At 43.8% G+C, this 18129-nt stretch overlaps 1 protein-coding gene across 1 annotated transcript; it reads left to right on the plus strand.

The window, feature by feature from the left end:
• The first annotated feature begins 9866 nt into the window (after positions 1–9866).
• On the plus strand, positions 9867–13943 carry loxl5a (lysyl oxidase-like 5a). Its single transcript, XM_084922492.1, has 7 exons — positions 9867–10967; positions 11750–11858; positions 12427–12564; positions 12950–13106; positions 13230–13325; positions 13417–13532; positions 13615–13943. The coding sequence occupies exons 1-7, from the start codon at positions 9959–9961 to the stop codon at positions 13619–13621; spliced, it is 1632 nt and encodes a 543-aa protein (XP_084778618.1). The 5' UTR covers positions 9867–9958; the 3' UTR covers positions 13622–13943.
• The last annotated feature ends 4186 nt before the right edge of the window (positions 13944–18129 follow it).

The raw sequence follows: 18129 nt of genomic DNA on the forward strand, positions 1-18129 counted from the left end.
GGTAAATACTCAACCATCAGCTGGATTCACTGCTCTCTCAGTTCAGAAGAAGCTCCAGAGGATCAGAGTGAATCTGGACTGGAACAGAGGAAAGCTGTCGTTCTCTAACACACACATACACACCTTCACACACACTTTCGCTCACAGGATGTTTCCATTTATCCAAACTGGGGATGATGTGAAGGTGTTGCCGTTGAAGGTGTCAGTGGAGCAGATGAGTTGAGGATGATTATATTTCTCATGTCGTTTCCTGTCAGTGAGTTGAAGCTGTTAAACTGCAGCTGTCCTCCTGCTGCCTCTTGGTTCCAAAGCCCTTTGTTTCTTTTTTAGTTCTCATTGTTCCTGCTCTCCACCTTTTCACATTGAAAATCATTTCACTGTTTCTCACTGAATGACTCCCCAAACCAGATTTGAAATTCATCAAGTTTCTAATCATTACAAGTGGTTCATGTTTCTATTTGATGTGTGTAAATGGAGATGATTTAGTTTGCTGGGATATGGACTGACATGTGTTGAATGGGAGGAGCAGATTGTTGTTGTCTTCTTGTCTGTTTATGAAAACAAATATATTGTTGAAACAATGATTCATTTTTAACTCCACATATGAAATGTTTCTGATGTTTGAATTCTGTTTGATTAAAGACTTTCATCATAACACAAATGAGATTTTAGTGTTTTACAGTTTTTCTCGATTGCTTATGTAACGGAGCGAAGGCGATTTTATTTCCACAGTGTTTTTTTAAAGGAGGGAAACCTTCCTCCAAACGGACAGAGCAGTGGAGCCGCCAAGGGAAAGCACACGAATAAAAACTGTATAGTTAAAATAGAATTTATTATATTTAAATAGTTAAAAATATAAAATGAATTAAAACAACCCTGGCCAGGGGACAACACAATAAAAATCAATAAAACACAACATTAAAAGTCCAGTGGCGTATGAGAGTCACTAAGAATTAAAAATCCAGTGAAGCGGTACAGGAGGGAAACCCGGCGGCGTCCTCGCCTTCCTCTCCGCGTTCTGCGCCCCGGTGCGCTAAAGAAAGGGAGGCAGCGGCAGTCACTACTCCTTTAGGCAGCTTTCATTCATTAAAAGGGGACAAGTCAAAAGACTTACCCCGGGTGGGCAGAGCTCTCAACTCCGCCCGCCGCTTCTTTGTAACCGCCAATCGGCACCGGCCCGCCCTGCCGCCTCTAATCTCCCGCAGTGCGTAATCTGGCCTCCTGTTGCTGCAGCAGTCGGACCGCTCGCTCCGCGTCCCTGGTCGCTGACGCTGTATCCTCCTGCCCTGCTTGACACCAAGCTCCACCAGTGCCCCGGGCTTGCAGGCGCCGCCGCCTGACACCACTCACTCCTGCCCGTCCTCAAGCCTCTTCTCTGTGGTCTGCCAGGCCCTCTTATTGGCCTCTGGGACCTCCCAGGTGTGATCAGGTTTATAATCAGGTAGGGGCGGAGTCTTTCCAGGACAAGTCACCAAATAAATACCATAAAAACATGCAGTAAAACTCATAAAAATAAACCAGTGTACAATATTAAAATATTAAAAAAGTAAAACACAGCAAAACATGCATAGTAAAAAACCCGAGATAACTTGTCCCTTTCCACCCCGTGACACTTAAACACATTTCTTCAAACTATGCCTCATATTCTCAAAACAGCAAACAGAAATCCACCCAGTCTCACCCAACATCGTGTTCATCCATTCACTTCTGCTTATCCTTTTCAGGGTCGCGGCGGGTGCTGGAGCCTATCCCAGCTGTCATAGGGCGAGGGGTACACCCTGGACAGGTCGCCAGTCTGTTGCAGGGCTAACACATAGAGACAGACAACCATTCGCACTCACACCTATGGGCAATTTAGATTTTTCTAATTAACCTAAAAAATCTTGCATTAACATTTGCAAGTTTGCATTAAACTATTAGCAGCAAATGACTGCTTCTTACCCTTTTAATTCCTATGGAAACAGTAAGAGTATAGATTTTCACATACTGCTTCTGCATTGTGACTCAACTTTTGCTAAATAAACTTAGATGTAGTGCAATATGTGATAATCTGAGGTTGGATTTACTCATTTTACAACCACATCACTGATACTAACTCCTGAGCTGACTGTATGTTAACATGCGCCACAAATAAGGGTCATATTTGGATTTAAAACAATCACCGAGAAGCTTCCACTGAATGCTACTTTCCCCTGCATGACACTGAAATCATTAACACATGCTAACCCTCCATACCCTGTAGGAAACTCACTTCCTTGGAATAACATTTCAACAGGGAAAGAGTTGAGAGCAAATGTCCTTCTCTTGAACCTTCTGTCAGTCAGACAAGTGTAGCTTGGGCTTTTGTTTGCACAGGACAGGATTAACAATGGCGACATAAACGAGCTAAGGAAGCATAGAAACTGCAGAAAGGGCGTATGGCTCCTGTGCCAGTGAATCCAAACTACCTCTATGTTTGAACGAATCCAGTTACACAGCTCAAGAAAATATTACTCTAACGGAAGAAAAAGGCAGCAATTAATTAACAATATGTGTCTCAGTAGTACTAAAAAGCTATTATATCAAAACGTAAAGGGAAAACAGTTTGATGAGCTGTATAGTGAACTGAAACTGAAACAAAACGAAGCCTATCATTAGGAATACTGACTTTGTTGTAACGTCTGTTTGCTTTTTACAGCTTCAGTTCTTTTTTCACTCAGTAGGTGGCAGCAAACTACAAACAATGGTTTTCATTAGAGGCAGAACCCAGAAGCACATCCAGGTTTAGGTCTACTGCTTGGTGCTACACAGAAACAGGCTGAACAGACTGAAACTCACATGAATTTGGACGAATCGAAGTAAGAATGTCACTTCTGCTCAATTGAATTGATTATCATGACCCTCACTAATAGCCACTTAATAAGTTAAGAGTAATGTGCCAAAGTAGTATAAATATTTTAACTTTTGGCAAATCCAGCAGGTCAATTAAGTGATTTCACATCATGTGTTCAAACGGCTTGTCAGTTTTTAATATATCCCATGTGCGCATACTTAAGCTTTAAAAAAATACAGTCCAATGACCTGATAGATGTTTGCTGAACATTGTGGTTTACATCAGCACTTAAATTAAAACATAAAGAACCTGTTTTGTGTGGGCTGCTCGATACCATGAAGCAAGACCTCTGAACATCTCAGTTTTTACACACAAACACACACACACACACATCCAAGCAAACAGTGTTTTATGTGCTGTCGTCTAAAATATTATAAAATTGCCTAAAAGAGAAATGTTTAAAACTTCTATACAGATCCTGTGCAGCTGCAAAGCAAAAATAAAAAACTCCCTCCAGGCAGAAGCGGCCATTTTTGTATGTGGGGAAAACCCCCACAAAAACAGAGGGGACAGGCTGGCACCAGAACACCACGGATGTGCCCCGAGATGAGTGTGAAAATGTGATTATCAACAAGCCCACCTGGGCTTCAGGTAGGCCGCACGCTTGTCCAGAGTTCACTTTGTCTTCAAGCGTTTTAATTTAAAACATAAACTGAGGCCTACCCCAAGCTAAAAGAAGGCAGATTATGTTCTCAGATAAAGCAAGCAATGAGGGCGAAGCAGAGAAAGTACCTGCACAATACATTCACATAAATCAAAATGGAATTTCTTTGAGGACACAAACATCTGGGGAGTAAACAGCTGTTTCAATACCTAATCACAGATTGTGCTCGTAAGGCATAATTAACTAAAAGGCTAGAGAGATGAAAGGACGCCAAGCTGATACCAGGCCTCGGTCACATGAGTGGAGATGTGGACATGCAATAAAGATCTGGCACTTCATATATTAAACTGATGAGAGGCTGTGTTCACCCCAGAAAGCTCCCAGAAATTTGGGCAAATGTCTGCTGTCAAGTTTTTAGTCAAACCAAATTGCAGGTCAGTTTAAAGCGCAAAATTGTGCAAGTAGTCCAAACTAAACCGTTCTTGAGATGCAGAAATGTTGTCACACACACAAAAATCAGACGATTGTGCCTCCAAACAAATTGCACTTACAAATGCTTGTGACATAAATGATGAAAACGGTAGCTGCAAAGTTGAGACTGAACAGTGTTACAGTTAAAATGATAAGCCAGCCATTCAGCTGACTCATTGGTGATTGCAGGTTTCATTATAGAAGAATTTCAAGGAGAAGACAGACGGCAGGGAGTCAGAAACGGGGGATGGAAATGCAAGATGTTGAGGACAACTTATAAGCCCAGGCGTCAGGTGTGAACAACAACAATAACTGGGCTGCATTTAGGTGTACAGATCACATGACCATCAAAAGAGCAGTGTAGGGGAGCTCACAAAGAGCTTTATGGACACAAACTGGGAGAGGTGGCACGCTCAGCTGACCAGTAGAATACCACACTAGACTTTCCTCCAGGAGCGTTGAGGACCCTGTTGTGGGTGCGAGGCTTGGGTCCCAGATGAGGCTCGTGGTTCTTCAGCTAAGTGTCATCAGGAAATGAGGAAGGCGTGGGCTCAGGCTCCGAGGGTGCCGAGACAGCAGCCGCAGTGGCAGCGGGTGGCTCTTCCTTGACTGGTGCATCGGCTGGGGGTGTTGTTTCTTCTTTCGCCTCAGGCTGGCCGGCTTTGGCTTCAGGAGCTTGAGGAACTGAAGCAAACACGCTGACATGTGATATCAAATTGGACACAGCCACCGTGACCTCACCCCCGGTTATTGCACTCTGTGTTGTGTGTAGTGTGATGGACACCACCATGTTGATTTTTTTGGATCCAGAAGTGATCATAATTAGACAAGAGCATGGAGTACCAATTTATCATCTAAAGCCAGAAAGCTTGAGTTTATGTAAGACACCACAAGCCCTGCCATTTTCAAGTCCCGTTCACTAACAGAGGAGGGTTAAATCACATATTTGTTACATTTAAGATCAAAGTGGAAATAATAAGCGTTTTTAAAAAAATGCAGGACGGAGGACAATTTATTGAGACTATCGCACATTTTTATTGTTTGTATGGAGCTATATGCAGTAAAGCAGAGAAAATGCACAAATGACAACATAAAAAGACCGAAAATCTGTTTTGTTTTTCCCCTCTTATTAACTGACTCATTAACTAACTTCCTAAACAACTAAATGCCATGTTGCCATATCGATTAGTCGACATTGCGCATTTTTCCACCAATAGGAAAGGGTGGGGGGGTTTTTTGTTTGTTTTTGCTCACAGGCAGAGAGTGCTTTCGAGCGCTTTCCTTCTAAAATGCAGCTTTTACCGTTTCTACACGATATCTATAGATATATAAATAAACAGTATTCAGAAAACAACAAACATTGCATATATTTTTTAATCACAACTCTGGTTTTAACACAATTTAAAAACTGGTATAAAGTCCACACGTTCCGTCTGTCCTGCTCACATCTCCAATGGTTTTACACGGTGTCATTAACGTGGTTTCACGCCACATCAGCTATGCCGCTTTGCTAGCTAAAACACCGGTGTCGGCACATAAGGACGCTGTCATAGCCTGTGAACGACGTTGATTAGTTGTGCATCACTGGCTGGAGCAGCTAGTCACCGGTCACTACTGACTCACACTGCAAAACAGAATAAATTAACGTATTTATTTTAATTTCAATTCAGGTTAGATTTTTTTTGTGCACAACGCAGATTTTCTGTGTGCGGAGACCGTGCCAACAGTGCGCGCAGGTTAGAGGGAACATTGTTTATCAACCAACCTTGAGGAAGCAGGCAGAGTTGTTGTTCGAATGTGTTGTTTAAAAAACAACAAGGCAAGAAACGAATTACCACAGAACGTGACGTTGTCACAGAACGTGGTGATGTCATAGTGACAGTCCTTTCTTCCTTTGATGTTCAAGTCCTTAAATAGAGGAAACCTGTCAAAGGGAATTCATTAAGCTATCGTTTTGTTGGAGTGACACAGCACATAAAAAGCAGAAATGAGTTCGAAACCTAACAAAGACAGAGATGGTTTCTTGAAAACAATGGTTAAGAAAAGTGAAAAAGAAAAAGAAACATATGCCAGACAGTTCGACCAAAGACTGCGTCCAATGATCGACGAGGTTGAAAAGCTTAAAACAGAGCTTGAATACTTCAAAAAACGGGATGCGGTCAATAAGAAACGGATCGAGGATCTAACCAAAGAAAACCATGAACTTTTGCAGAATAATAAGATGCTGGGTTCGGTCTTGGATGACAGGACAAATATCACAGACAGGTTAAACTCCATAAACGATGACCACGAAGCTCTCCTAAAGTTCCGCGCAGAGACGGAGAAAACTCTGGCTGAACTTAAAGAAAAACACGAGGGAGAAGTCGAAGTCCTACAGGGACTTCTGGAAACACAAGGAGAAAAGGTGGCGCGTCAGGAATTTCACAACAGCCAAGTTGTTGAAATATTATTGAAGCGCCACAAACAGGAAACAAATAATATGCAGCAATTTTACATCGAAAATACAAAAAAACTGCAAGACAAAGCAAATGCTGCAGAAGCAAAGTTGGAAGAGGTCATACAAATGTATGACAATAAAATAGAAGATCTTGAGAGACGACTAGAAACTAGTACAAGTGTGACCGTCAATGCCGTTAAAGAACGCGAGGAGGATCGTCGATCCTCGCAGCATTGGATTGAGGGTCTTGTGACACGTAATACAAAGTTACAGGACGAAAACGACTCAATGGACAAAACCGTGAAAGAATTAACGGGCGAAAAAGATCAAATGGGCAAAGAAATAGACGCCCAAAAGAGCCAGAATATGGAGATCAAACGGAAATGTCAGAGGAATATTAGGGCTCTGGCCTTGGAAAAGAAAATGAAGGCTATGGTCGAAAATGAAGTTGATTCTTTGAAAAAGAAAAATGAAGAACTAAAAAGGGCCCTAAGCACAGAGCAGGAAAACCACAGAAAGACAGCAGTGGACAGGTATAAAGTAAAAACGGCACACAAGCAGGCACTGGCTGAAAAGGTGGCGCTCGAAGACAAACTGCGCTCCACAATAAAGCAACGGGAAAGATTTATATCCAAAGTGAATTGTCTGGAGAAGAAAGAGCGCTACTTCCAAGAGGAATTGTACCAGTGCGTTTTGTCCTTTGAAAAGGCATTTCCACATGCAGGTCACTTCAGAGAAAAAGAAAAGGTGGGATTTAGGGATATGTTCCACAACTTGAAAAAGAAATACGTAGACGGAGTGGAAGGCATCCCCTTTGTTGGAACAACGAAGGAGTTTCTTGAAAAACAGCTGAACTGTCTACGTATCAGATGCAAGGATCTAGATGCAGCTTTACTGGATAAAACACGGGAGCTGGAATCATTTAAAAAGCAGTACAATGATATGGTAAAGTCTTCCGAAAACGCTTTATTCAGACAAAGAGAGGAGCTCATTGGACCAGTGAACCAGATTATCCAAAAGGCTGGCAATGAAGAAAAAGAGATAGGTCATCTAAAATCTAGAGTGAAAGACGTTCAACTCCAGCTTAAATTAGAAAAACAGAAAGGACAAAAGCTGGCATCGTTGGTCCATAGAAGCATGATGGGGAGATGTTATGAGGAGACTCCGACTCCGTCTCAGATTAATCCTCGTCCACTTCCAGGGAAAACTACATTTATTCAGGTATGTCCAAAACACTCTGGCAGAAGTGCAGGTATGGCTTCCCCAGTGAATCCTCCTGTAGAGTCTCCATCAACACCACCTTTCCTCAATTCTGATGATGGATTACCACCAGTTGATTGTTAAAAATTCAAACGGGTATTGACGCATTTAATAATTTCAGAAGTATACTTCATCTTGTCTCCCTATATCGTGGGTGGGCATTCTCAGTCCACGAGGGCCGGTGTCCCTGCAGGTTTTAGATCTCACCTTGGGTCAACACACCTGAATCACATGATTAGTTGGTTACCAGGCCTCTGGAGAACTTCAGGAGCTAATTTAGCCATTTAAATCAGCTGTGTTGGTTCGAGGACACATCTAAAACCTGCAGGGACACCGGCCCTCGTGGACTGAGATTGCCCACCCACCCCCAACCGGTCGCAGCAGATGGCCGCCCCTTCTTGAGCCTGGTTCTGCTGGAGGTTTCTTCCTAAAGGGAGTTTTTCCTCCCCACTGTCGCCCAGTGCTTGCTCAAAGGGGATCATTGGATTGTTGGGGTTTTCTGGCTTTTACTGTAGTGTTTTCACCTTACAGTATAAAGCAGCTTGAGGAGACTGTTGTTTTGCCATGATGCAATATAGTATTAAATATTACTAAATTTGAAAAACATCTATTATAGCATCAAAGTAAAACAAAAAACTAAAGTATACTTCAATGAAATTAATCCAAAATGTCTAATCTGGCAAAAAAAGAAAAGAAAAAAGGTTTCACCTTTAAATAAAAATCCAAATCACAAACACATTCTGATTTTTGTTGTGTGTTGTCAAGTATAAAATGTTTGCACTCTGTCATGGTCTCGGTGTCTGCCCGGCCGGCTCCGCAAGGCTACATATGTTTATTGTGTTGCTGCTTTCTTCCACTCGTCATTCTGCCTGGGCGGAGCTCAGGCCCACGCACCTGTCTGCAATTACGCTGCAACGTGTCCTGTCTGTATGGAGACTGAGAGCTGCCAGATTAATAATGTAGAACAGCGGTCCCCAACCCCCGGGCCTCGGACCGGTACCGGGCCGCGAGAGTTGAGGCTCAGGTGTGAAATGTCTGGTTTTCAGGGTTTTTATCGGTTTTCAGCGTTATTTTGTTATCGTTTTTATCGTTAACTCGGTTTTCCTGGGTCTTTTCACGTGTGTTATGAATAAATCTTCTTTTTTTCGGTACCGGTACTAGTTTTATTTTGTTGTATTTATCCGCGACACCTTAAAGGCCGGTCCGTGAAAATAATGTAGGGCATAAACCGGTCCGTGGCGCAAAAAAGGTTGGGGACCGCTGCCCTACAGGCCTCTTTCTCCTTCTGCTGGTGTTCATGGTTTTATTCCATTGATGTTGCTATCGTTTGTAAATATATTTATTTGGTGTTATTTTATCAATTTTCTACTACTGTCGTTCATGTATTTAAATTTTTTTTGGTATTTAAATATGATTTTTTTTAAGTAATGCTGCGAGATGGACAGTTAAATAAAGGTTTCATTGAATAAAAAAAAAGATTTAAAGATGACTGGTGGCGGAAGCAGAGCACAGACTGTCTGTGAGAATCTATCGCCATCGTGTGGTGCAGAGACATATTGCCATTGAATTTAGACTACGAAAGCTTGGCTCACAGAGCAGCTGCAACACGAACAAAAAACATTAAATAGCAACATCATATATTATATTTTATTATATTATATTATAGTGCAAACAGTGCAGGCTTCAGCTCCGGGGAAGAAGCTGTTCCTCAGTTTGGGTGGATTCCGTCACTCACAGCGTTGTTAGCCCTCTTGTGCGCGCAGACTGCAACCCCCCCTCCCACTGTGCTTTGCCCTGATATCTGCAGTGTGAGGTTGGATCGCTCATTTTCATCCTCACACTGATGCCACTTATTTCGGTCTTTGTTTGACATAAAAGGGCATATTTGTCACTTTATTGCAACTATATTTGCACTCTTGAGCTCCGTCATTCACTGACTGATCATAAAGTTATTACTTGCGTTATGTATTCATCCTTTTGAACATAATTAATGAAGCCACATGTAATCACTAAAATTTGTATAAGAGTTTCAGATGTAATGCTGTTTTGTTTTGTTTAAATTTCACCAACTTGCTGATGCCCACGGTTGTGAGTGCGGCATTTTACTGTACATGGGTGGATGGTTGTAAATCACATCACAGATGCCAAAAACCTCTCAAACCAAGCCCTCTTGCCGGTGATGCTGTGCGCAACCTCGTGACGGAGTCAAGCATATTCAAAACACCCCCTCACCTCCCGTGTCAAACTCAAATGTCAGCCTAGTACATGTGTCACTTTTGGAGCTCCTCCGATACAGTTGCCATCCCGACGAGCCATGGAGAAGTTCGTGTTTGTGTTATTTTACTTATTTGGTGTTCTGGTGTGTTTGGGCACCGGTCAGCACCATCTGCGTGCACGTGTTGGACCGTGGACACACCGGATTCAGTGGGAGAATAACGGTCAGGTGTACAGTTTACTGAGCACTGGGACTCAGTATCGTTTACCAGCACAGACGCGGAGACGCGCTCAGCTTCTATTGAGAGCAAACAACCAAGTGAACCCTCCGGCTGCGTCCAGTAGACCCACCAGAACCGGATCTTGGGAATTCAACGAACTCAACGGCCATTTTCAACAAAACGAGCGCAGTCAAATGGATGCGTCGGTCCTTGGTGCTGATGCGGATCAGTATATACTCGCCTCGGGACGACCTGGCACACGCAGTCAGTCCCCACCCCGCAGCCAAACCACCACAGAGGCTGTGGGATACTCCGGGTCCCTCCGGTCACAGTCCAGCAGCTCTTCAGCTCTTACCTCCGTCCAAGAGTTCTCCGGCAGCGGAGTCCCACGAGGAGGCCGTAGTGCACTTGGAGATGATACAGGTGCACAACGGGCCAGCGCGTCACAGGCAAGATCGCCGGATTTTACCCACAGCCGAAGCGGCAGAACCAGGTCCCAGAGCACGGATTCAACTGTTCGATCACCTGCCACATCAATATGGGTGACCACGGCAGAGGACGCTGGGAATGCACGTCGTATAACCCAGGAGACCACGCTGGGAGACGCTCCCAGTGCGCGCGGTGTGCAAAGAGCGCACACTCTGACCAGAGTCACGCCAGAGTTAATTGTTTCTCCCACAGCGCTGTACAGCAACGCTGTAGAATTACAATTTCCACGCAGCGGGCCCGATGCCTCACGCACTACAGACGCGAGTGACCCACGAGACCCGCACAGTATTCATCACAGGAACTCGGTTTTCTATAACGTTTACCCACCAGACCGCAGGAACAGGCTGAGTGCGCGCCCTCCACCAGGAGCCGGCTACGGGACCAGGTTCTTCCACAACGGTGAGACAGAAGCACCGAGACCAAAGTGTATTAAAATGTAGTTATGGAGAGGCACGCATCTTGAAGCGTTAGAGACATTATCACGGCCAATCAATCAAATTGGTTTGGCGCCGAAAGGAGTGCCGAGCCCCACATTTAAATCCCATCTAATGCAGATTTTAATGCATTTTAATGAGAACCGGAGTTAATGTCTCCCGTGCCAGAGCCTCTGAGCAAAGTTAAAATTAAATGCTTGATTGATAGACTTTGAGAGTCATTAGTGATTAGCCAGCAGTGATGGAGAAATTACTTCTGCAGCTTATGACAGTATAAGTATCTAAAGTTGTCCATTCATTATTCTTCCCAAGCAGATTCTTATTATGCTGATCTGTATAGATACAGGTTTCGTGACGTCTGCATAGTCAAATCAACACATGCAGCACTTTTCAACACTAACAGATGCAGTTTATTAGACAGTTTAGAACAGAGCTGTCAAACACAGAGAAGACAGACTCCATCAACAAAGCTTTATGTCTCATAAGTACAGGACAGTCTGGTCAGTGATCTAAGAGCACTTTTTCTTTTATTTTACACATTTATCATGTAGAAAAATTGGGATATTCTGTTAAAATTGCCCTTATCTTATATTCAGATATCTGAGGGATTAAATGTGGACATTTATGTGACTCTTGACGAGTAAAATGAGTTTGAAATCCCATTAGTGGAAAGTTGATGCCCCAGTTTTTGCCTTTAGGTTGTTTTACGTATGAATCGTTTAAGTTTCTGATTTTTTTCCTCTGCAGGTCTTCCAGACTTGGTTCCTGACCCTTACTACATCCAAGCAGCCTCGTACATTCAGAGAGCACAGATGTATGCACTTCGCTGTGCAGCTGAGGAGAACTGTCTTTCCAGGTGCTTTATTGGGCTTTATATGAATCTGTCTGTGAAGTCAAAAATAATTTAAGTTGTTCTTCACTGACATTTTACAATACAGGTTATTTCTGCTGTGCAACAGAAATGTGTGACGTCAGGCAGGACAAACACATTTACATCGAGATAATAAAAGATAGGACTTCTTTGAGCCTGCCTCACTGTGTTGGCCCACATCCCATTTGGATGCTACTGCTGAGTGACAGAATGACTGGACGCAAACCTGGCTGCTGCCTGAGATTCTCTCCTCTGATCTGAGCAGCCACTCTGCCAAATAAAATAAACTCTGAAATGAAAGGCAAAGGATTTCTGAGGTGAATGCAAAAACTGCTGAGGCAAGACCAGAAACCACCTCTGCAGTAAATCATTGCGTCTGCCGCTCGGTGAGCAGGAAATAGAGTAAACTGTGCAGTGAGGCATGTATGTGTGGAGGACAAAGACTTAAAAAGGTGGTGCAAGTCGATTCCGGCTGCGCACTGAGTGCTTATCTCGGCACACAGTGAAGGTGCTCCAGGTATCTTGGCTCATTTCCTGTTTCCTTTTCCTTCAGCTCTGCATATCACCCGAGTGTGAGTGACCTCGACTATCGAGTTCTGCTGCGCTTCCCACAGCGAGTGAAGAACCAGGGAACAGCAGACTTCCTCCCGGTGAGACCCAGGCATGAGTGGGAGTGGCACAGCTGTCACCAGTGAGTTGGAAACACCATATATGTCCTCAAAGTCACACCCCAGTTCCTGCAGAGTGATGTGTGGACACAGGATTTATAACTAACAGATAAAACATTAAAACATGTCCGAGGGAGAAGTTAATTTTAGGAAACTGTAGTTTCTCAGCCAAAGATGACTGAGGTGAGCGTTTTAGGAACATCCACTCTGACATCATACAGAGCCAACAGTTCAGAAACAGCTGAGAGTAGACCAAATCTCTTCATCTGTTTTAATTGGGGTAATTACACGTTTTGTTTTTTTAAAAAGCGAAACATGAGATTTAAGAGAATGTTACGTACTGTAAATACAGCAGAAAGGACGATTTCCTGAACACATTAGCAGAGAAGCTTTCTCTCTCCTCTTCAGGCATTACCACAGCATGGAAGCATTTAGTAACTACGACCTGCTGGATGTCTCCACTGGACTGAAGGTTGCTGAGGGACACAAAGCCAGTTTCTGTCTAGAGGACACGTCGTGTGACGCAGGAGTACGGCGACGCTTTGCCTGCACTACTCACACACAAGTCAGTTTGCACTTTTTTATCTGTGCAGGATTTTCACTGGTTACGTCTTTCTCGTAAAAACGTAAAGATTTCCACTTTTAAAGCATCGCAGAAGCAGGTTGTGTAAGTTTGGCCTCTTCTTAGGGTCTCAGTCCTGGATGCTATGACACGTACCACGCCAACATCGACTGCCAGTGGATCGACATCACTAATGTGCCGCCGGGGAACTACATACTCAAGGTGGGTTTGCAGGACGGATTTATATTATCGGATCATCTAAATCAGAACTCACATTTCATCTCTAAATGATTGTTGTTTATTTGATTTTCAGGTAACGGTGAACCCCTCTCACCTGGTCGAGGAGTCTGACTTCTCCAACAACGAGGCTCAGTGTGACGTCAGGTACACGGGAAGCTACGTCCAGGCGAGAAACTGCAGGATCGTTGTGTACGTCAGGTCAAGTATTCCCGATTTTCACGAGTGACACTGGAGGTAAAAATGTTTAAAGTATTTTTTCTTTGCTTCACAGGAGCTGACCTGACAGAAGACTGAACATCTCACAGGCAAACATGTACTTAATCTCTTCTTACTGCTCCTAATGAGCAGCTGCTGATACCATCACTTGTTTGCTTCTAAATGAATCTGTATTTATATGATTTATTGTATCCAAAGCCAGGATGGCTCAATTTGACCTTTTACTTATTTATATGAATATTCATTTTAAGTGGATTTTGTGCTGTTAGCTGTTACTGTGAGACTGACTTGGTGCTTACTGTGGGGAAGCAGTGGTGCTCCAGCTTTCCTCCATCACATCTATTAGGATTTTGTCAGAGACCAGCAAATATACCCTGAAGTATACAGCGTGCCGCTGCTCTTATTTAAAAAGTTCAAAAGCTGTCACGTGTGGATTATTTGCAATGCTTTGCTCCAGCAGCAGTTTATAGTTTTATGTATTCTACTGAGACAAGGCTCGACTTTTAAAAGCTTTTTACTTTATGGTAAAACTTATTTAGATTTCTGAAAACAAAGGCAACCCCGACATCTAATTATTGAATTAGTCTAATTACAATTGGGAGCAAATATTTCTCAACCTGAACTCATCTGGCTGCCCATTAACACCAGTTAACACGGGCTGAGAGCCGGTTCAGTGTCGAGCGGTACATTTCCTAAATGCTTTAGGAATAACACACCTCAGAGAAATACCTGAAATGATCCCACTTTGCTCATTAACGTCATCAAAATAGCAGCGAGAGAATGAGAGCGCTGTGACACTAGTGTGTTTTTGCGTGCTTGTTGTGTTGTGTTATTGCTGGTGAGTGATTGGGAAAACATTTAGTCACCTGGCAGTGGCTCCATGTGAGACGCCTGTGAGTGTCTCGCTCTGTTTACACTTTGTCACCGAATTTAGTCGGGACCAACTGGGACGCTGTCTGGAGGAAATAACCAGCGCAAAACACAATTCTTCCTCTTTGCTCCGTGTTTTTATTATTTTTTTAATGAGGCCTGTTTGCCTCACAGAGGATTGGCAGAAAAACAAGCAGGAGGTATGTCCTGTGTTGTACAGGCTTTTTCTTTGGCACTCGTCATTAGGCACAGCAGGACTGTCGTGGGAACCATTCCAAACCAAACATGCCCACTGCAGTAATTTGAACCTCAGCAGAAAACTTCTTGTAGTAAAATGGAAGCTTTTAGCAGCAGTAAGCCTAAATGAAAGAGGATTTTAATGAGATGCATATGCTAACAGGTGCAGAGCGGGGTCACGGGAGTTTGTTCTAGGATCACATTCACTGAATCATTTGCAGAGTTTGTCTGTGGCAGCATCAAGTCACAGCCTGTCGCCAACTTCTCCAGTTCCTCGCACAATAATAGTAAGAGTCTGCCGGTCCTGATGAGGTCACCTCTATTTGTTATGTTTTAAGGACACAGAGGAAATCAAATACACACACTGATGCAAGAGATGGAAAAACTACCAGAGATGACATGGAAAGCATGCTGCCTGCACCGCATCCTGTATAACCGCATCACAAACCCATTTCACTCATCCTCTTATCCAAACATGGACTCTGTGCTGAACCTACACCGTCTCTGGCCAGCGAACCATCTGAGTGTGAAAGAGGGTCAGGGCAGAGCCTCCTCCTCCAGCGCTCCCAGCTGCTGTGTGCTAAGGGTGGGCTGGTGCACTAAGCCTGCAGGGTGTGGGCAGAGCTGCCGGTCGCTCCGGCTGGAGATGACAAGGAGGAGAGAAATTCCACAGATCCACTGACGGGCAGGAAAACCCGACTGCAAACTGCTGACATCAGCGACGGAGCCATTCTTACTGTGGGCTGAGTGTCTGTGAGGCCGTGCCCAGACTGTCTGAGACGCCCAGTCAACAAGTGTCCGAGCCAAGAGCCCAGACCCCAGCGACACATGATGGACGTCAATATTCCTGGGTACAGACTTAGACTGGAACAGTGTCGATAAGCAGTCACAGACTAAAAATATGCACGTGTGTTTAGAGTTTCACACCCATATTGTTACGCTTGTCTTGTGACTTCACTAAAGCATCACACTTGTATTAAAGATGCATTATCAGATTTTTACAGTCACTTAGTGGCAGCATAACCGCCTATGTGAGCACAACACTGATCATCCCCTGCACACAAAGTCAGACATTTATGTGCAATTTAACTCTACTCTGTATTTGGTAATTGTTCTTAATTCATTTTTTCCTGCCACAGACTGTGGGTAAGAAAACACTCTAAGACACTAAAACACATCACCTTTTAAAATGCAATCAGATCACAAATGGACAGCACTAAAAGCTTGTGCAAAGTACCACAGCGGGCAGCTTGGAGGTGTGTGACAATAACAGGTGTGGACAATGACGCGCTCCACTTGTGTCCAGATCACTGAAACACATTTTAAAAGGACACATTAACAGGTCACAGACTCACTTAATCACAGCTTTATGCGCCACGATGTCAAGTGTTCTCTTTAATGCACTCCAAGAGAACATTTTCACAGCGCTGACCAGCCACTTCATTAGGTACACCTATTCATCTGCATGTTAACACTGTGCAGAAAATGATGTTAATACGTATCACTAGAAACAATAAGAGGGGCACCGAAGAGATGCCTGTTAATCTGTTAAACTAAACTTTTTGAAAAGAGATCATTTTGATTTTGGAACTGACTCAAACATACGCTCACTGGCCACTTCATTAGGTATACCTGGTGTAGTCCATCTTATTGCAAATGTCTAATCGGCTAATCACAGTGCATATAGTCATGTAGATATCATTCAGATAACCTTCTGAAGTTCGAACTGAGCATCAGAATGAGGCTACCTGAGTATTGTTGCTGACCATGTCTGTCCACTGTGTCACAAATCATCTCAAACTAGTATCTTGTACATGACGGTAAGTTCACTGTCTTCAAATGGCCTCCACAGTCAACGGATCTCAATCCAAAAGAGACCTTTGGGATGTGGTGGAACAGAAGATTCACATCATGGCTGTGCAGCCAACAAATCTGCATCAGCTGTGCAATGCGAGTATGGACCAGAATATCCCAGGGATGTTTCCAGTGAAAATCAGAGCCACGAAGAAATACAGCAGAGCTGACAAGGTGTACCTAATAAAGTGTCAGATGAATGTAGTCACAATCTGCTGTTAACACCAAACACCAGTGGCCGCATCACGACGTGCACAGTGTGATCTCTTCCTGTATTCAGCACCTGTCAGTTAGAAACCACGAGGCCCGGCCCACTGTGGGTCCAGATGTTCATAACAGCGTAAAACCATCACATATGACTCTGTTTCAGATCGCAGACATCAGCACCATGAATACATAAATACCAAAACATTGCAGTTGTAGCCACAGTGATCAATCACCCAGAGGTAAGAAACAAACGATACAGTTTTCCTGTGTTGGTTGTTTGTTTGTTTTAACTAAGAGGAAGAAATTGGAAAGTTTTCTCGCCACAGGGCGACTCAGCTCCACAGCAGCTGCTCAGAACTAATAAAAGCACCAAATGAACCCTGACGCCTGTAGAGTCACACACACACACACACACACACACATACATACATATAAAAGCACCGACGTGCTGCTGTGTTGTTTTCCTCCCACTGTGTGAGTGTGAGTGTGTGTGTAAAGTCTGGAATACGAGCTTCCATCACGAGTGAAATTATTCGACGTCAACTTAATGTTCCCTTCCTCCATCCGTGCTCTGTTTGCTGTGAGTGAACTGTTTGTCTAAAGCAAAGAGTCGAAGCTATTTGTGCGAGCGGGGGGGAAATGACTGAATCATTTTCTCGGCTCTCCCGCCGGCGGCGTCTGATGTCCCAAAAGTGGAAACAATGTTTACCTGGACGGGACGAGGGCTCTCTAAACCGGGCCGTTTACACACCGCTGTAGATTCAACAGCTTCCCCTGTTTGAATGAGAAGAATCCTGTGTGTGGTTTCCCTCCTGAAGCAAACACTCGACAGCCCTGTGCAAATGCATGCTGTTTTATTTATCCTGTTATTGTATTATTTTGGGGCCGGGAGGAGGTCTGGATGAGGAGGTGCAGGGGAGAGAGGGCGGGGGGTCGTCCAGCTGAAGCCTTCCATTTATTTCTGTTCTTAATGTTCATATTGTTTTATGGGTTTTACACTTGGCTGTCAGACGACGTTAGCGTGTCTCCTGCCGTGCCTAACATCTGTTCACGCTACACCGGGAGGACGCATGTTGGCTCCGGAGACATATAAAACACATCCACGGAGACGTGAGCAGACGTGAGACTGTGCTGCTGCCTCGTGTAAAACAAAATGTTACTGCAGTGTGAAAAAGACAGTTGTCGACATGTTTGCTATTATGCTTTCGTGTAAGAGCACGAGACTAGTGCAAAGTTTAATCAGAGGGTTGCCTCATGAATCACAGCCTGCTGAGGCAGAGCGGGCCTCAAACAGCGCCTAAAGAAATCTCGAGTAAGTCAAAAGCAATGCCAAAGAAATTCAGTTTACACACGCCTATCTGGATTTAATATGTCTGGATTACAAAACAAATAATCTTACTGG

The sequence above is a fragment of the Perissodus microlepis genome, chromosome 23, assembly GCF_051167445.1.
Source record: "Perissodus microlepis isolate ML-2025 ecotype Zambia chromosome 23, ASM5116744v1, whole genome shotgun sequence".
Lineage (NCBI taxonomy): Eukaryota > Metazoa > Chordata > Actinopteri > Cichliformes > Cichlidae > Perissodus > Perissodus microlepis.

Bases quoted from the DNA above. Each gene is read 5' to 3' on its own strand.
- loxl5a (XM_084922492.1), top strand. From the start codon at position 9,959: ATGGAGAAGTTCGTGTTTGTGTTATTTTACTTATTTGGTGTTCTGGTG. The intron at 10,968-11,749 runs GTGAGACAGAAG...TTTCCTCTGCAG, and splicing joins GACCAGGTTCTTCCACAACG to GTCTTCCAGACTTGGTTCCT. The intron at 13,326-13,416 runs GTGGGTTTGCAG...TTTGATTTTCAG, and splicing joins CGGGGAACTACATACTCAAG to GTAACGGTGAACCCCTCTCA.